At 45.4% G+C, this 18,080-nt stretch overlaps 1 protein-coding gene across 1 annotated transcript in view; it reads right to left on the reverse strand.

The window, feature by feature from the left end:
- Nucleotides 1–8,180: 8,180 nt before the first annotated feature.
- The window catches only part of SCML4 (Scm polycomb group protein like 4), a 46,859-nt gene continuing 36,959 nt past the window's right edge, over nucleotides 8,181–18,080 (reverse strand). The window contains exons 6-7 of the mRNA XM_076335464.1: nucleotides 13,476–13,621; nucleotides 8,181–8,306 (exon numbers count right to left, since the gene is read on the reverse strand). Coding sequence (XP_076191579.1) covers nucleotides 8,181–8,306; nucleotides 13,476–13,621 — 272 coding nt within the window. The remainder of the gene's footprint in view (nucleotides 8,307–13,475; nucleotides 13,622–18,080) is intronic.

Below are 18,080 nucleotides of genomic sequence, written 5' to 3' on the forward strand. Positions count from 1 at the left end.
AGAGAAAGAGAGAGGGGAAACAGAGAGAAATGGAAGAGCAGGGAAGAGCCAAAAGGTAGAGAAGGAGTTGCAGCAGGAGTGAAGGAGACACATATATGGTCACTGAAAGATGGAAAGGAAGGAAAAGAAGAAGAGATGCTGCAAGAAAGGAACTGAAGAGAAAAGAATGAAAGTAACTACAGTGGAGGAATAGGAATGGAAAGGGGTGGGAAGTTCCATGGGAGAAGACTAGAAACCAGAGGAAGACTAAGAGGGAGAAGAATGAGGGGAGGGTGAGGGACTAACTGACCTTTAAAGGCCTGTTTGGGTGCTGTCTTTCAGGTGTGTAAGGAAGGTGTAGGCAAGGGCTGTGTGAGGAGTAAGTCAGACGTGGACAGCACAGGGAGAAAGGCAGGAGTACGGTGAGAGCGGATGGTCTTGTGGGTAAGGCACTAGATTCAGGCCAGGACGTCTGGGTTCAAAATTCTGGCTTCACCAAAGGTCAGGTTTAACAATGTTGGGAAGGAGGCAATACGGTTCACCTTCATGGAAGTTTGGGTTCATTTTTCTCAGTGCTCTGCTATTTTCCCCTCACGTGCCATTGACTTCTATCTGTTTTAAGTGTTTATCTGCAACGGGGAAGGAAAACTGCCTCTAGGAAAGCCTTCTCTTTAGGTTGTCCCTTTTGCTGCATGAGGCAGCAGCTCTCTAGGGCAGGTTGAGTGTCTCATACTATTCCTGCACAGCGCCAGACACAATCTCTACATGCTGTTGTGAGACAAATACTGATAGTGAGTTTTGATAACAGCAGCCTAACATGCTTGTATTTGAACTGTTAGTAGATCAGATACTGACCTCATTTACACTGGTAAAAATGGGGAATAACTCTACTAAATTTACAGTAGTCTCAATGGAAGACTGGAATTTAGATCGACTTCTTGTAAGCGTATAGACTGGGTAAGCAAGAAACTTTCTTTTACTACTAGGTTTCTAAGAGGGTTAAAATGAAAAGCCGGTGTATGTTGACCTGCTACACAGCTATGGCTATAGCTGCTTTCTGAAGTTTTTGTGCCACAAGAAAAAGAAAAAAAATCTTTTTCTTTAAATACTGACTCTTACCAAGCTGATCAGAAGCATTCTGGATGCTACAGCACATAAGAAAAGCCATGAAGAAGACAGATAGGTTTTAGAGGCAGTCATTTGGTTCCAGTGGAACCTGAACACATGGATCAATTCACAATACTGCCACTATAGCAAATGCTCAGGGCCATAAAGCACATTACAGATCAGGAAACCATCAAAGTGAGGGATAAAATTAATCACTAGTCTTTCACTGGCTTGGATTCACTGCAATTCAGAAGTCCTTTTTCTCCCCTTCTCCTGTGTTTTGGCTGAAAGACACTGAAAGCTGTGAAACTGCTCCACTCTGAAATGTCCTCATTCCTGTACCGCTTGGACTTCAGGTTTTTCCCATTCCTCATTCTTTTGGAGATTTCTGACAATAGGAAGTTGGTTGCCCATATTTCATGTCAAAAAGAAAAGGGCAGCATGATCCTAGTTCTTTGTAACACCAAGGGAAAACTCTGGGTAAGAAAGACATACTGCTCTATGCAGGGAAAGTTCAATACAAACCTGGAGACAGGGCACAAACTACACAGGAAGCCCAGTGAAGCCTGAGACTTGCCCATTTTTGAGCCCCATCCTTCCTAGCTGCTCTGCCCTGCTCTTATTTCACCCGCTTCAAAGCCTGTCTGTGCAGCCAGGCAAGCCTCTCTGAGCAACACACGCAGACACGCACACTCTCCCGTCCAGCCTCAAATGCTGCTTTTTGGCAGCTGCCCATAGACCAAGAGGAGCAAGACTCTCTAGTCAGAGACTGAGTCTCTTCTGAAGTCCTGTGAGCTATTCCTGTCTGATTATGGCACTACCAAGAGACTCAACCGTTTGAAGTATGATGAAGTGCCGTGGATGCTGAAGGAGCCAAAAATTGTGGGTCACTGGGACTGATTTTGAAAAGTTTTATTTTTAACTTCCACTGAGGGCTTCGCCTCAGGAACATGTGGAAATCTCCCAGTGAAGTCATGTTCAAATCAGGGCAAGTTTCTACCTAATGGCACAGCTGAAATCCTCAGCGCACGGGCTTTGGTTTGCTGCGAAGTGGAAAACCCAAACCACCCTCCACGAAACTCGGACCTAAAACACAAATCTAACTGGAGAAGGTGTCGGGATCAGGTAGAGGTGCAGCTGGAAGAGCTCTCTACCAGGAAGCTAGCAGCTCTCCCGGGAGCAGGGGAGAGAGGGCTGGCCAGCGGCGGCTGTCTCCGCTCTTTGTAAGGGAGGATGAAATAGCTTGTTAGGCTCTAGTTACTATGGGACGTGGCTGAAGCTTGACCTGGTTTATGAGCCAAGCCCCGGTCTTATGAATTCAATAGAAAAACTTACGCGGACCTCAGTGGGACCTGGGTTTGGCCTGACATGCTTTATTTAGCATCTTGAGTGAGGGAAACATTTTTCTTTAGATTACAGTTGAAAGATTCTTGGGTTTCAGCTTGAGTCTTATGGTGGCGGTCTATCGCACACTAATATTTCTTTCTTTTTCTTTAATAAATCACATTCTTCTGCACTTAGCCTCTGACCGAAACCTGTCTGCTTGAACTGCAATAAACCTGGCTGGTCAGTGATGTCTCTGCTGAAAGCAATCCCCTCCAACCACACCATGCATGCACCGGCTGACCTCCGGGGTACCGCATCCCCACCCACCCCTCCAGCTCCAGGCACCTGGTGGGGAGCAGAGGCTCTGGGAGCGAAGGACGACAGAGACTGTAGATGCACGTTTGCATAGCCATACTTCTGAGGCACGGGGATTTGCTGGAGCTGGGGCCAGAATGAGCGAGTTGTGCTAGAGTCTATCAGATTTGGGAAGTACAGATGTGATAATACCGCTGCAACCACAAAAGAATTTACAACAGGAAGTGTTGCAGCTGTTGCTTATTAGCATTAGTACAAATTACACAAAGCAAATTGTTAGCAGACATGTTTCCATAATATTTAACTCATGGCAGTGAATAAAAGTGATTCTTTTTCAAGCAAAATTTTAGATTTCCAAGGGAATCGGTTTCCAATTGTCCATGAAGGGAGCGTGGATTAGAGAGCAGCATGCAACTATTGCAAGGGATCAGAGGCAATGTGTGCAGCGACTTGCCTGCTTTCTCTGGCGAAAGTGTGTGAATTTGGGACCATATTTCGTGGTGAGAGAAAGAAAATCCGTACGGCTCCATATGACCCAATTACCAGTGATGGGGAGTAATGGTGTGTGGGCCCCATTCTGGAGCTGCCACAGTAAGGTTCTGCACACAGAAGTGCTTGGAAAGGGAAAGAGGCTCTTGCTGACCTGCCATTTCCCTGAATTTTTGCCCCAAAAGTGCTTATTACGACTTATTTCCCTAGCAACCCCAAGCCTGTTGATGTGGAAGCAGCCCGCGCCAGCAGAGCAATCCCCTAACATTAGTTCAAGAGGAGACAAAATCCTCGCATCATCAGGCTGAACATGCAGACCGAAACGCTGGGGTGTGACCCGTGAACAACCGACAGCAAAATCCTCCAGACCAAAACCCTGGGCAGGATGCCTCTCTCCAACCAAACCGGTTTCAAGCCAGGGTAGTGGCTGGTTTTGGTGCTGCCGTACCTGCCACCCTGCTGAGCCAGCCAACAGTTGGCCGCCCATTTGGGCATCTCCTCTGCCTCCCTCCTTGTTGCATGGGGAGGAGCTGAGCAACCAGCCCTGGGGAGGGAGGCTGTGGTTCAGAGAGGGGGAGCGCCTGAACAGCATTTAATTTTAATTAATAAAAAGGGGGCATTTAATTCTTGCCTCCCTCCCTGGTGCCAGGGCAGGACCAGCTGCATCCTGGAGGATGTCTGAGCCCAGAGATGCTCCTCCGTGGGGTGAGCTGGGGGGATCACCCCCAGGTTCCTGGAGGGGCGTGGGGGGATCTCCCTCCTGATGCCTTTTTCCAAGTAGAAGCCATTCAAAGGAAAAGAGAGAGAGAGAAGGGAAAAAAAAAAAAAAGAAAAGAAGGCACTAACTAATTAACTGAATGTGTTGGGGTATGATTTGGGGACGTAAGAGCTGACAAATTCCTCCCTGATCTCACTCGGCCCCTGGACAATGCAGCCAGGGAAGGGGAGAGCACGGCAGCTTGCAGGCAGGAAGGGGCTGCAGGGTAGCAGTGCCGGGGCGAGAGGAAAGGCCATCCGTGGCTGCCGGAGTTGGGGCCAGGCTTTGAAGCCGCTCCCTCTCTAAAGCCATACTCCTGCTCCCGCGCTGTTCTTTCATCCTGCCTTGCCCAGGCAGCACTGGTTGAACCGGAGGATTGTTTGTGCTCCTGCCACTAATCCAACAAAGGCATCTTTTCACGCCAAAACTTCATTAGCCATTTTCTTATTGTTTTGCTGATTATTGCTGGGTTTGCTAATAATGTTCTACTTAATCTCTCACAGCCATCCTTCCTTGAAGAAGTAAAGAAGTGTAACTCATGAAAACTGCTGACAACCTATAGAAATTCAGCGATCAGTTTAAGGGCAATAACAGCCCAAAGTGATGCTTTACCTGCCAGTCCCAAGGGTGCCTACCTGCATTAACCATGTTGAGCGAAGCTGCTAACGCTGCAAAGGCCACTGTGCTCCTCAGCCTGCCAAGCAGGACTGGGCTCAGAGAGGTGGAGGCATTCCCCAGAGGCATTTCTTGAAACTCGATTAGGTCTGGCTGGGGAAGGAGACATTTGTTGGTGCGAGCGAAGAGGCCGTGACAGCAGGTGGGTGGGAAGGTGGCGTGGCTGACCTGTGTCGCAGCGGAGGCTGAGCTGGTCGGCCACACTAGGTGCAAGAAGATGCTGTGCTTGGGACCACTGGCTCTGTGCTCCTAATGCCCTGCAACCAGCACTTGAGCAAGGGAAGAGCTCTCCTCAAATCCTTAGACTTTGCCTGCCTGCTTTTTTTTTTATTAAAGTATTGAAACTGCCTGAAGCAACCAAAGTGCCTCTTGATCCAGCTATGAGTGCTTAGAAGTAGCAAAGAGGCACATGTATTGCTTTTAAGGGTAGGTACGCACATCCACCCACCTGTTGGGAACAGTTCAAAAATACAACTGGGTTAGCTGCAGTCTGAAGCGAAGGCTACGAACAGAATAGCAAGCAAAGTAATTTGTACAAGCAATGTCTAAAGCAGCAGCTAATGGAGAAGCAGCGGACATGCATGTTCTGGCTCCTTAGTGCTTGTTCTGAGGAAATGGCCTGACACCCTTGGCACAGCAGAGCTCCTTAACTACCCTCACCGACAAGACTTGAAAGAGAAAAATTAGTTATAATCACAATATTACTGCAGTAATGTTTGCCTCCTAATTGCCTTTCAGTGAAAAAAAACAAACATGCAGTGAGGAATTTTTATTATCAGCGTTACTTACATGTAAAATGAATCCACTAACTGCCTCCCCTGTAAAAGACAGAACATTAAATATCATGGGCGGGACAGTCCTGTCATACCTACAAGTGTCATATCAAATGAGATAGCACCACTGACCGTATGCATCAGATACATACATGAAAACTATTTCAGCATATTAAATGTAGGAACATCATTGCCGCCACGGAGTCTATAAATACTGCGTTGGTATTATCAGCCCTCTCAGGTGTAATGTCCGGAGTAGGGGAGGTGGAGGGAAGGGTGAGACACAGAGCTGAATGGGAAGGATTCTTGCTCAGGAAAGTCTGTAATTGTGGGGTTTTTTTCCCATTCTCAGAACAAAATGTGAGGTTACAGGTTCTCCAGAAAAATACAATAAAATGCAAAAATCTTCTTGGAACAAAAATGTTCCATTTCCAAAATGTTGAAATGATGTTTTGACATTACCAAAAGCTGTAGTTTCAGTTAAATAGAATTTTACGTTAGAAAGTGACATGCTTTTATGAAGAGTTTTGATTTTGACAAAGTGGGATTTTCCAGCATTGAAGCCATCTGATAAAGTCTAACCAGCTCTGACTACTGATATACTACAGCAAGGTGGGTTTTTAAGTGGAGGAATTAAAATCGCCTTTTGAAAAAAAAGAGAGGTTAACTGAGTTCAAAATTATGGTGGGGAAAAAAAAGATTGTTTGAGGACTCTCTGAAGGTGACATTACTAATACAGCAAGATTTTTACATATTTTGGGGATCTTTGTGGGGAAAAGATTCATTTTTTAAAAAAATGTAAGAGTGAAAAATGAACTGTGCAGGTTTGATGTTGATGTGAAGTCACCTCTGCCTCAACCAGATAGCCGGCTGAACATATTTCCATTCTCTACACCATGGACACAGTGATGTGGATGGGTGTTACCTTCCAAGCATTGGCACGTTTAGGGTTCAGTATATTACATCACTTGATAGTATACAACTTTTCATTTAACACACTTGTTCAGCTATTCCTATTAAAGGTGTTTCAGCATGCAGACAGGATTTGCTGAAAGCTGGTCAGTCTTGTAGAGATCCAACCCTGCAAATGTATGCAGACAGCTTTTTTAATTTGGGGGAGTAGTCCCCAAGAGTTTAGTGAAAGTCTTGTGGGATATGGTTTCTCATATTGTTAAGGATTTCCAGGATTAGGTCTTGAACAGGCATCTTTTGTAGGAGTTCTAGTCTAGCAACATGCATCAAGTTGAATTTTATTCCATGAGGTATTTTTGGTAATATTCTGTTCTGCATAAACAGGGTTGGACAGTATGACGTCTTGCATATTATCAGCACCCCGTTTCTCAATTCAGTTGAGGCTAGCTCTAAAATAACCTGCATGACTTGCAAACACTTGCTACCTCTCCTTGTCATGCACTAAGGGTTTAGACTGTATGGGTGCGTCCCTTCGTCATCCTCCTTTGTGAAGGATGAAAAGGCGGGCATACCCATGCCACAGATTGCCTCCTCAGCCTGACACCTGTCCTTCTCCCACCTGGCTACGCGGAATATCAATGAGCACCTTTTGGATTTGTGTAAGAGGCAGAAGAGCATTATTTTTAATCCACTTGAGACGGAAAGCCCAGCACATCTGCCTATGTGCTGAAAGGTGCGGCGCAATCAGGAACCGACCCTACAGTGTCCGCCGCGGACCTGACCATCGCTGCAAAGTGCAGAGATGCGCCCTGCATTGCCAGCTCCTCGTGGGGAATGCTCCCACCTGGCTCCCTCACTTTTTAAAAATGCAAACAGAAACAAAACCAGAAATTCTGCTTTTCTTAGAGTGCCACAAACTGTACGCCAGACAGAAATGGCTCAGGGAAGGGAGCCGACAGCTGAGCATGCCAGACACTGTGGGAGCCATCCACCGCCTCTTCAGTGTAATGGGAAACATCCTGTCAGAAACACTCTCTGCATTTGGGCTTTTCTTGAATTAATTATCTGTAAACGGTGACGGGCTTATCCTGCTGGGAGCCTGCGATTCCTAGTCGGTATTTATAGATGTGCTCGATGACAGGAGAATTGTGATGGTCAAAGCTCATCAGACAGAAAGCACCATGGCATCAGAGCTCCTGCCTCAAGTCTATTAGGGCTGCTCCCTCTAGTGGGAAAAAGTACTTTAGCTGCAAAAAAACCTTTTTTCCCCCTATTTTCTGGGTTTTTTTTTTTAAACTTTCTTTTTTCTCCTTTTTTTTTTCTTTTAAAGTGAAGAATTCAAGTTTTCCAGATAGTGCAAGACATGGGGCAGTTCCCATCAGACAATAGGTGGCCAAACGCTGTGCTTTTCCAGCCCTTGAGCATCGGTGGCGGAGCTGGAGCCCAGCCAATGCAGGTCAGCGGTTACTCCTCTGAGGCGGACCCGTGGCAAATGAGGGACTCTGGGTTAGTCTTCCAGCAGTTCTCAGCATATGCCGTAGCTGTGTTTGGTTTTGATTTCCCACTTCTGATTACAAAAATAGGACTTACTATAATCGTAATAATATTAATGATACAAAATAATTATTGTAATTATATACTTTTTGGCAAATTATTAACACAAAGCAGCCCAAAAGACCCCATTGGATTAAAAAAAGGTGACAATGCACAAACGTTAAAAAAGACAAAGTCTTTGTTAAAAAAGAGGGAAAAGCAATCTGCAAATGAATGCATTTCTGTAAGGCAACATGTTACCTTTAGTTTTCCATCTAGATTTAGGTCAGGTTCTGTTGTTGTTCAAGAAATTGCTAGAACTTGGCTTGCTTGAGCTTATCAATGTGGTAACACAGTTTCAGCGCAGGTCCCAGTTTCAGCCCCAGGTATTTCATGATCATGTCACTTTTCAGCAGCAGCAAAGCATTGCCATCAATCTCCTGGTTTCAAAAGAGAGAAAGAGAATCAACGTGTGTTAACCCCTTTCCAGTGCTGTGTCCTGACTCATTAAACAAGGTGAATCAGAAACAGCATGTCTTTTAAAGTAGAACTAGCTGAAATGTCATGCATTTTGAAATTTCATGTAAAAAATTGAAATCTGAGGTATGATAGAAGGAAACTCTAAAGAAGGGGTTAATCAAATAGTACTTTTTATTCTTCAAGGAACTGTAAGGTTTGTCTAGGTTTTCAATTATTTTGCAATTAAAACACGAGGATTTAAAAAAAAAAATCAGGGTAGCTCTAAGCCAAATTCTGAGAAAAGCCAGTCAACCTTGAGAGAAAGGAGTGAGTGATGGAGAGAGGGAGAGGGATGTGGCCTCATGAACTGCTAACAGCGCATCTCTGAATCTCAGTTCCAGCTTTGTCCCTGGCTATCTGCATGTTTCACGGACCCCCAGTGCACTTATATCTGGTGAGACAGATATCTCTCTCTCTCTCTGTTTCTTTTTCTTAAATTGAAGATAGTAGTAACTTGCTTATTTTATTGCATTCCTTAATAAAATTTGTTCAAATTTCATTTAACTATCATGTAAGTGGAGGAAATTACCACCAAGTTCAGTTTTTTATCCCAGGCCTGTTGGCTTGAAAACCTTTTGAAATCACAAAGTGAGCACAAAGTAGCTTGGGCGCACAGGGAAACAGACTGTGTTTTACTATGGACTGTAAAACACAGAAGCTGTCAGCTACACTGTCCTTCCTTGGATCCTCAGCTTGTCTGTTTTTTCCTGACTGTATTAGTGGATCTGCTAAAACATACTACCCCTCCCCACAGTCTCCACCACACTTACATGCTTGGACCATCAGAGCTAAAACATAATGAGTGCTCTCTATGTGTACATAGATACACACATATATACACATACTAATGCTGTATATATTTTGTTCTGTTTGTGATGGTCAGATCTTTCCTCTGTGATCCATTACCTACTAATTAAGCAATACTGTGGATCCTAATTTGCCCTGATCATTATTACTCCATTCAGTAGGTGATTTAGATGAGCAGTTAAGGTCACTTTCTGATTAACTCAATCAGTTAAAGCTCTTCATTTTGCAACCCCCACTCTATCCATAATAGAAACTCTCTTCACCTTCCCCCTCTCCTTCCCATTATTTTAAGGAAGCTAAGGGAAAGTAAGAATAAGTATTACATGTAATTAATATTTGCATAAGAAAGAAAAACAAACTCCTGGAACTGTGGTGCCATAGGGTAAAAACACTGTCAAGGGTTTCGTGCAGAGGCAGCTGTTTCTAAATGTTGAGTTCAGCATTTTATTATTTCCTTTATTATTACCGCGTAGGGGTCAAAATTAAACTCCATGACAAGAGTATGCCAGAGGGAACATTCATATCCAATTAAATATCCCATATTAGCCATGTCCCTGTACAGATTGTTGGCTTGACTTCTCTACAGTATTACTGTGTCAGCCCTTTTAAAAATAATTTTAAAAAGAAGGATTCTATAGCATGGTCCCCAAATCTGCAATAGCCCCACCAGATCTTGAACCAGATCTGGAGCTGGTAAAATTCAGTGCCATCAGTGCAATTAGCTTGTTTCACATGAGTTGAGATCTGGCCCACTGCAAGTTAGAATATTGCAGGAGATCATTGCCATGTTCCTGCAAGGGGATGGACACAGGAAACATATGAGCTGCGAGGTCATGATACAGTGGGTATAAATGTACAGCTTCCACCTGCAAGAATGAGTATTACTGTGTTTGTGCCGGCTTCTTGCAGCACTTGTTCTGAGGATACTGTTCAAAAAGCAGCCCCTAAACAAGCCCTGTGCCATGCAAACAAGAATTGCACCTGGTGGTGGATGTCCCCCAGGATGAGGCTTTTAATGAGAAAGATTAAAGTCCCCATCTTCATGGGTGTTTAAGCACTTAATTCTGAGTAAAATGAAAGACTTCAGGATCTACATCCTGCTGGGATATATATATCTCTCTCCCTACTTTTGTATTCTGCAATCTCATGAACGGACACCAACACTGGTAAGGCCACCACCTGCGACAGGAGTGCACCGAGTGGCAGCTCGGTGGTCAGTCCTCAAACACTCGAGATGAAGAAGGTTTAGGGAAAGATGCATGCTCACAAGTCTGATGTCTAGCACTGGCAGAGGCAGGTTTCTATTTGAATAAATTGGATTAATTATGTTAAACTCAAAGGTTTTTGTCTCCTTCATACATGCATTTGCCAATCACTGGCCATAATTAAACTGTCAGATCATAACATTGCTTCAATCCTTCCACCTTGAGTTTTCTACCTGCTAATTCCCTGTGTAACTCTTTCCCCTTCTCCATTTCCCTCCCTCAGTCTTTCTACCAAGTCTTTCTTGCTGGGAGAGCACTGCATGGGGCTTTCACGCAGTGCCGCTACAAGGTCCCTGCCAGGCCGATGGCTCCTTTGCATGAGGCCAAAAGATCTATCAGTTGTGGGCTAGGCTTTCCTCGGCACACACCTCTGCCGAGGGAGCAGGGAATAGCAGAGGGGAGGTAGTAGGTAGTTTCATGGTCTTTGGTGGACAATCTCAGGAGCCGCCTGTGACAGAGCTCCTTGGGTGTCTTGGCAAGAAAAAAAGCTTCTGCGCCTGGTGGGAAGAGCAGAGCCACGGTCATCCTGCAATGCATATGGCAGCTGTGGAGGATGCGGGCTGCACCTCCTTACTGCACCCTGGGAGAGCCAGCTCCAGGGACTGCGGTCAGCACCCAAATGGCTTAATATAGCTGTGGGAAAGAGCACTGCCTGCACCCAAGATACCTCCCCCAGCCTTTTCTTCCTGGTGGTCCCGCCACCGTCTCCCTCCCAGTGTCATAGCTCAGATAAGTTGATTGCCAAAGCAATGATTTCAGGTGATAGCTGGTCCTGGTCAATGACAGTAAGTGCTTCTAAGTAAATTATGCACCTGCTTCATAGAAAGATTGAACATACAGGAAGATATGGATAAGGTTAATGGACTAATCACTTGTCTCTCACCCCTGGGGTCTCCGTGCTAATCCAGATGAGATTTGAAGGCTGAAAAATTGCAGGGACATATATAACTCAAAGGCGTAATTGTATTGAGTTGTGTGGCAATCTTACTCATGTTCTCACACCTACGGCATATTTTACAAGGAAACCAATGATAAGTAGAGCCCATGGGTGCTGGGTGTTCAACAAAGGATGACAGGGACAGTCGTTAGCGGCAATTTAGCTTGGTCTCTCTGGTCACAGAGCAGCTGTAGTATCGTGGCACGCTCCAGTGCAGCTGGCCCATGACTGCCTGGAGCACGTCACTGCCCTGTTGCTAGATAAAAGTACACTGTGCCATCCTTTGCTGCAAGTGGAAACTAGACAAAACCGGTGCTTTTGCACTGTCCATATTTACAAGATGAACTTTAAACATTTCTCTTCTTTGGGATGTACCTGTATGCCTCAGCCCGTGGCATGGCAATTCTCTCTCCCTTGCATGAAGTTTTCTCTCAATGCACAGCCCCCTCTGATAGTCTCAAAAACTCATGCTAAAGCAAGTTCCAAGGCTTGTTTAATTGCCTCATTACCCACATGGCCAACATAGGTGATATTTTCATTATCAGCTTATAAGGCAGATCTCACTTCTCTGCAGAAGGCTGGCATCTGACCTGTAACTGCAGATTTCGTCCTAGCACCACTGTGCCTGCTCTGTTGTTCTCATCCCACCGGCGTGTCTGCAGAATGGCAGATCGCCTCAATACCTGCCTAGGGTGAGCAGACATCAAGGCCTGTGTTTACCTTCATTTTCATCTGCTCCTCAGCCACCTCCTCTCCTCAGTATCTGGAAACCCTGCATCCAAGGTGTAGCTGGAAGTCCATCAGTTGTCTCCCTCAGCTCGTCTGCAGCCCCACATTCCCACCTGACCCTGCTGGCACACGGGCAAGGAGTGGGACCTGGTGATCAAACCATCTCACTTGCTTTGCAGCCTGAGGTGCTGTTCAGGAATCAGGGCTGGGGAGCTCTTCTCGTTTAGACCTAGGTCCAGGGACTTACATCCAAAGCTGTGACCTCCAGCTGAACACAAGCAAGTCACTTTTAGAGTAAAATCCATTTTCATAGCCAGACTGAATTGATCGAGGAGGGATGGAGGAGGAGGAGGAGGCTGAAGATGCTATTAGATGCGGTGGTGCCAACTCCATATACAGCAGCAGAACAAGAAACTCCAGATCAGATGTGTGTTTACAGTCTTCCCCTTTACTAATGAAGGATAATATAATTTCCACCACTGGCGATTGCCTAGCAAAAGCAACTATCATATTCTCCAGTGAGTCAGCAGGTCTGTTAAATTTGGTTATGTAGTTACATAATACGGAGGGGAAAAAGATTAAAAGCTTGGCTGTTTTGGGTTTCTCCTGCTAAGTATCTAGAGACACATAAAAAATGCTCTTCAGAGAAGAATCATAGGTATCATGGGAAAAAATTGTCATTGAGATGAGGCTTTTTTGTGCCAATGTGACAATGAAAAATGAGCACCAGATCCTCTGTGCTTTCTCTTAGGCTTGGCAAAGAAACAATTTACACTGGCGTAGTTGGGAACAAATAGTGAGCATTTTCTGAAGACATAGTTAGGGTCTCCCCTTTGAAGGATAAATAGAATAGAATTAGAATAGCATGGCATAGCATGGCACAGCATGGCATAGCATAGCATAGCATAGGATAGAATAGAATAGAATAGAATAGAATAGAATAGAATAGAATAGAATAGAATAGTTGAGTTGGAAGGGACCTATAACGATCATCTAGTCCAACTGCCTGACCGCTTCAGGGCTGACCAAAAGTTAAAGCATGTTATTAAGGGCATTGTCCAAATGCCTCTCAAACACTGGCAGGCCTGGGGCATCAACCACCTCTCTAGGAAGCCTGTTCCAGTGTTTGACCAACCTTTTGGGTGATAAGTGAACATTGCTTCAACCCAAACCCCCCAGTGGTGCTGAACACCTTGCAGGGCCCTGCGTTCAACCTGGCTGAGCACAAACACTGCCTGTAGCAGCCAAAGGCAGCTGAGGGGGTGTGTGTGATGTGTTCTGGCTATCTCTTGGGACTGCCCATACACTTGGCTTAAATTACCCAGAAGCGGTAAGGGCAGCCTTCTACATACGTGTTTTCTGAAGAGCTCCACGTGGGGACCTAAAGCATGAGGGTCTGCATCCTTCACAAACCAAACCACGTCATCCACTGTCCAGGTCAAAGGATTCTTGCTTGATGGCCGAGCTGCGTCTTGTCGTTCTGGTGAAGGACTTGAGGCTATCGGTACAAAAAAGCCCACAACAGCGCATTACAATGGCACGCAGCGGTTTCCTTGGTTTGTGAGCGTGCAGTGGTATGGCAGCCTCACTGCGGTGCTGGACATTGGATCTGTGTGTGCAAGTATCAGCCTGAGATGGTGGGGTGGGGAGAGAAGGGGACTTGGAGCAGTTTCCGATCTGACTGCTTATCGGGAGACACGATCCCAGCTGGCGAATTGTGTTAAAAAACATGAAAACCTCAGGTTCCTGCTGGGGAAGGAAAAATGTGCCAGCTGCCAGGCTCTTAAACCGGGCTGCCCCTGCTGTCTGATCTGCTAGCAGCAGGGATCTTGGCTCAAGAAGACACCACCCTCCCACCTGGAGAGAAAGCGCTTCAGCACTAAACAAAGGAGTTTGCCATTGAATGCGAAGGCTAGAGGATAAAGTCAGAATTTAGCAAATAGGGGTTTTTTTCTTCGCATTCAGATATTCAGACTTATCTTAGAGCTTAATGGAAGGTTTCTAGTCCATGTCCTCCTAATCTTAGGCTCTCACGAAGCTGATGGTCCCCAATGAATGCCTATTTGGAAAGCTACTAAAACACACGAAGATGAACATTGCACATGTGACTTTTTAATGGTATAAGCCCTGGATGATTTAAGGTCACTTCAGCTTGCTGTAGCTTTAAATCAAGTGAATAAAGGCACATTGGAATGAAAGTACATTTATGTTTTTATTCTTAGTCTCCACAGAATTATAAATCTCAGCCTCCACATGAATATAATTTGCACCCCCACTTATGCTGCTCCACTATTACAAGAACTATATTATGCTAGGTTACAGGAAAGCTGTTTAAATTTGTTTATATCCACACCAAGCAAACTTTGCATTAGCAGGCGGCAGCACACAGGTATATAAAATGTTACTTGCCCAGACCTGCTCATCTCTTTCTGTTAAGGCCCAGCTTTTAATGAGAGAGGTGCAGATGGTAAGCAGGCAGGCACTACAGAAGACAGAAAAGGAAACAGAAGAGTGCAAGTAGAGGGAGACCACAGATACTTAAACTGGAGCCTGGAGAAGCCCCAGGTAGCCAAGAGGGCAATCAGAGCTGCTGAGGAGAGAAGGGCTGAGCTCTCCAGAGAAATACTGAGCTTATAAAGACAGATCAAATGTATGAGAATCCCCATGCATGACTCAAAACACGATCCTAATGCGTGTGAGCAAATGTAGTGGGCGGGGTTTGTGGCTTATGTAGATCGTTATTCCATTGACTTCAATAGAGCCATGCTGATTTATATTAGCTGAGGATCTGCCCCTATATGCACAGCAACGGCTTTATGTGCATATTGGTCATTCTTTTTCTTGCTGCCGTGCTCATCTTACAGTATAATGTAATGAGGTATATTTTGCAGTTACGAAGGATGAACTCCAGTAAGCAGCAGTGCTATGAATGTGCAAATCTGGTCGATGGGCTTCATAATGGGATGTGATGTAAATATCATGATAATTACACTCTCATTTGCTAAGTCACTGTTCTGGATATAAAGGACAAGGAATAGCCGCAGGTCCTCTTAATTAGACAGCGAGGATTGGTGTTCATATGGACTCAGGCGACCCTGGGCTCCGCTCACAGAATAAATGCAATACACAACGGTACAGACACCATCTGGAGCCTTTGGCATGAAACGATGAAGACAAAGAGTGCAAAACGAGCAGGGTAATCTTGTCCAACCCCCGGATCATCAGTAACATCGAGTAACTTTGTCAGGGACAAGTGGGAGAACTGAGACTTGTCTTGGAGGCAGAGGGGCGAGTATTTCTCCCCTACCTGATCTGCCAGTGGTCTGGGTGCCAGCTGACGTGTGGAGATATTGGGCACCTCGGCAGCTCAAACCAAAGGTCAGGGAGAAAACCAGGCTTTCGCAAACCAGTCGGAAAATAGAGGGGAGAGAGAAGGGTTTGGCTGTGCCCAAAGGATTGCGGAAGTTTCTATGCTACTGCCATAATGCGGTCAGGGGAGATGTTGTGCCACTACTGAGGATCACATTTTTTCCCTTAAATTTGTATGAATATAAGGAAAGCCCAGGGGGCTTAGCCTGGGATTCACACCAGGCACAGAGACAGCAGCCCCTGGCCCAGCGACTCCTGCCTGCAACCCGCTGCTTCCAGAAATGCCAGGAAAGGGCAAAGGGAACACAGAGCCCCGAGAGCGGTTGGGAGCCTTCACAGGTATTGGAAATATCTGTAATGAAAGGAAGGGGGATGAGAAGAAAAGGTTGAAATAACAGGGGAATTCTATTCACTCCTTCGCAATCTAGCAATCAATAGCATAAATCTGATTTTTTTAGAGACAAATATATAAATGACCTTTCTAAAGAGACCGCATGGCTAGAACTCTTCTAGGTCCTAGCAGGTGAAAATAACCCTTTCAAATCCCTACCTAAGGTATAATATAAAAAACAAGAATTATGTGTAGATATCAACTCTCCAAAGATTGTTTTGTCTTTATTTGCCTACCTAGAGTCAAGTCCTGGATTCTCTGCTGCTTTTTCATTAATTAAGATGTGTTATTTTACTTGTGTGTAAGGGGCTACCTTTAAATGTTGTTAGTAAAACTGGGATACCACCAGCTTGCAGACAAATATCTTGAACACAGTTTGTAGCTGGTGAGTCGAAACAATCTTTTTTTCCATATCTTTTAAAATGTATTTTGTTTAATTTACCCTGGCTTTTCAACATCGTAGTTTACACCTTTGAGTGTAATCTGTCTATTTACAAAAGAAAATAAATCATTTCGCGTCTACACAAAGGCATGGGGTTTGTTTCAATAGCATCACTTCGCTGAAGGATTATATTAAGCACAAAAGTGTTTGATGGCAGCAGGGCAAGTACTATACATTTTTTCTTATCTGAAGGTATTCACACTTAACCTAAGAATTAGATAAATGAGGAAGTCTCATGTCTCCCGGGTATCCTATGCCATCCTGTCATCAGAATTAATCAAGATGATAATGAATACTCAGATTACAAAGAGATGGGAGTGCTCGCGACCAATAATTATTTTTAGAGATCGTAATCTAGGTCAAATCCAATTTCCTGTTTTTGACAGGTGGCAAAAATTTGTCAAATTAATGGAATGGGATATGGAAATTTAGGTAATCAGAGGGAAGCGCTTCCCCCTCTTGCCTGAAGCGGTGTCAGGGAAGGAGAGTGAAGAGGTTCCTCTGCAGGGGAAGGTCTCGGGGCATCCCAGTCGAGACCATTGCCTATGCAGAAACGGCTGGAGATACCGGGTCAGTGGCCAAAGCCCAGCGAAGCCGATGGAAAGACGTGGCCTGGCTTGGTCTGAGCTCTCACCCCACGCAGGCTTTTCTCTGCCTCCCACCACTGGCCTCGGGACCTTCCTGAGAAGGAGGATGGAGAGAGGGAAAGCCAACAGCCGAACGGCTGCAGAGGCATGACAAGTAAATCCAATGCTAAAATGGAGTTAAACCTGTGAAAGAAGGAAAGATAAATAACAGACTCCCTAAATATGTTCTTGGCAAACAAACAGAGCCCAGAGGGAGTACGGTCATTGATAGATAAGAGTGGAAAGGGAGTGACAGATGAACTTTAATATTGCTGCAGGCCTAAATGATTTCTTTGCCTCAGGGGAAGGGGGTGGGAATGAAATTTTAAAAGGTTCTCTCTGATTGCACTGGAGCAGATAATAAGGAGCAGCAGATCTACTGAAACTAAGCAGAAGTAGCAGACCCTCAAAGGCGCAGAGAAATGGGAATTATTTTAAAAAACAAACTACCTCCCACTATAAACAAGGACAGGAGGAAGGCTTTGTAGGAGACACTTTAAAAGTCTAGGGCACACCAAGCAGGAGAAGAGGAGAGGCATCAGAAAAGCAGGTGTGTGGGAGAACACAATTACAGGATATTTATGGGTGTGGGACAGGGGGTGGGGGTTGACGAGCTACAATCAGGAGAGAGCTCTGGAGAGATTGGGCTTAGCACATCGATTTGCACTGCCAGGTGCTTGCAGGAGATGCCGTGCACCAGCTGGCTAGCGGCCTCAGCCCTGTGGTGTGGCAGGGCAGAGTCCTCGTCCCACCAGCGTGGCGGCTGCTCCCACTCCGGCATGGCATGCACCACGTAGGGATGCAACATCGCAGCTGCTCCTCTGCCCACTGCAAAAGCAGCCCAGCATCCAGCTGCGTAAGATGCAGCCATGGGCTGGCATTAAATATGTATTTGGGCTTTTCTTTATTTGCCTCTCTTTTGCAGGGGCGGGGGCAAAATAGGCAGCTCACTGAAAGCATCGAACCTTTCAGGCTGTAAATGTCCTCAAAAATTAACAGGCAGGCTGTGTCTGCTGAAGAGGTGGTACCCAGCGCTGAGCCCCGCAATGCTGTCAGCAGCTCCTTTGCCATTGCCTTGGGGAGGTGCTGGATCTGGCCCCTGCAGGGTGCTTGCAGTATTATTCTGGAA

This window comes from Aptenodytes patagonicus, chromosome 3, assembly GCF_965638725.1.
Source record: "Aptenodytes patagonicus chromosome 3, bAptPat1.pri.cur, whole genome shotgun sequence".
NCBI lineage: Eukaryota > Metazoa > Chordata > Aves > Sphenisciformes > Spheniscidae > Aptenodytes > Aptenodytes patagonicus.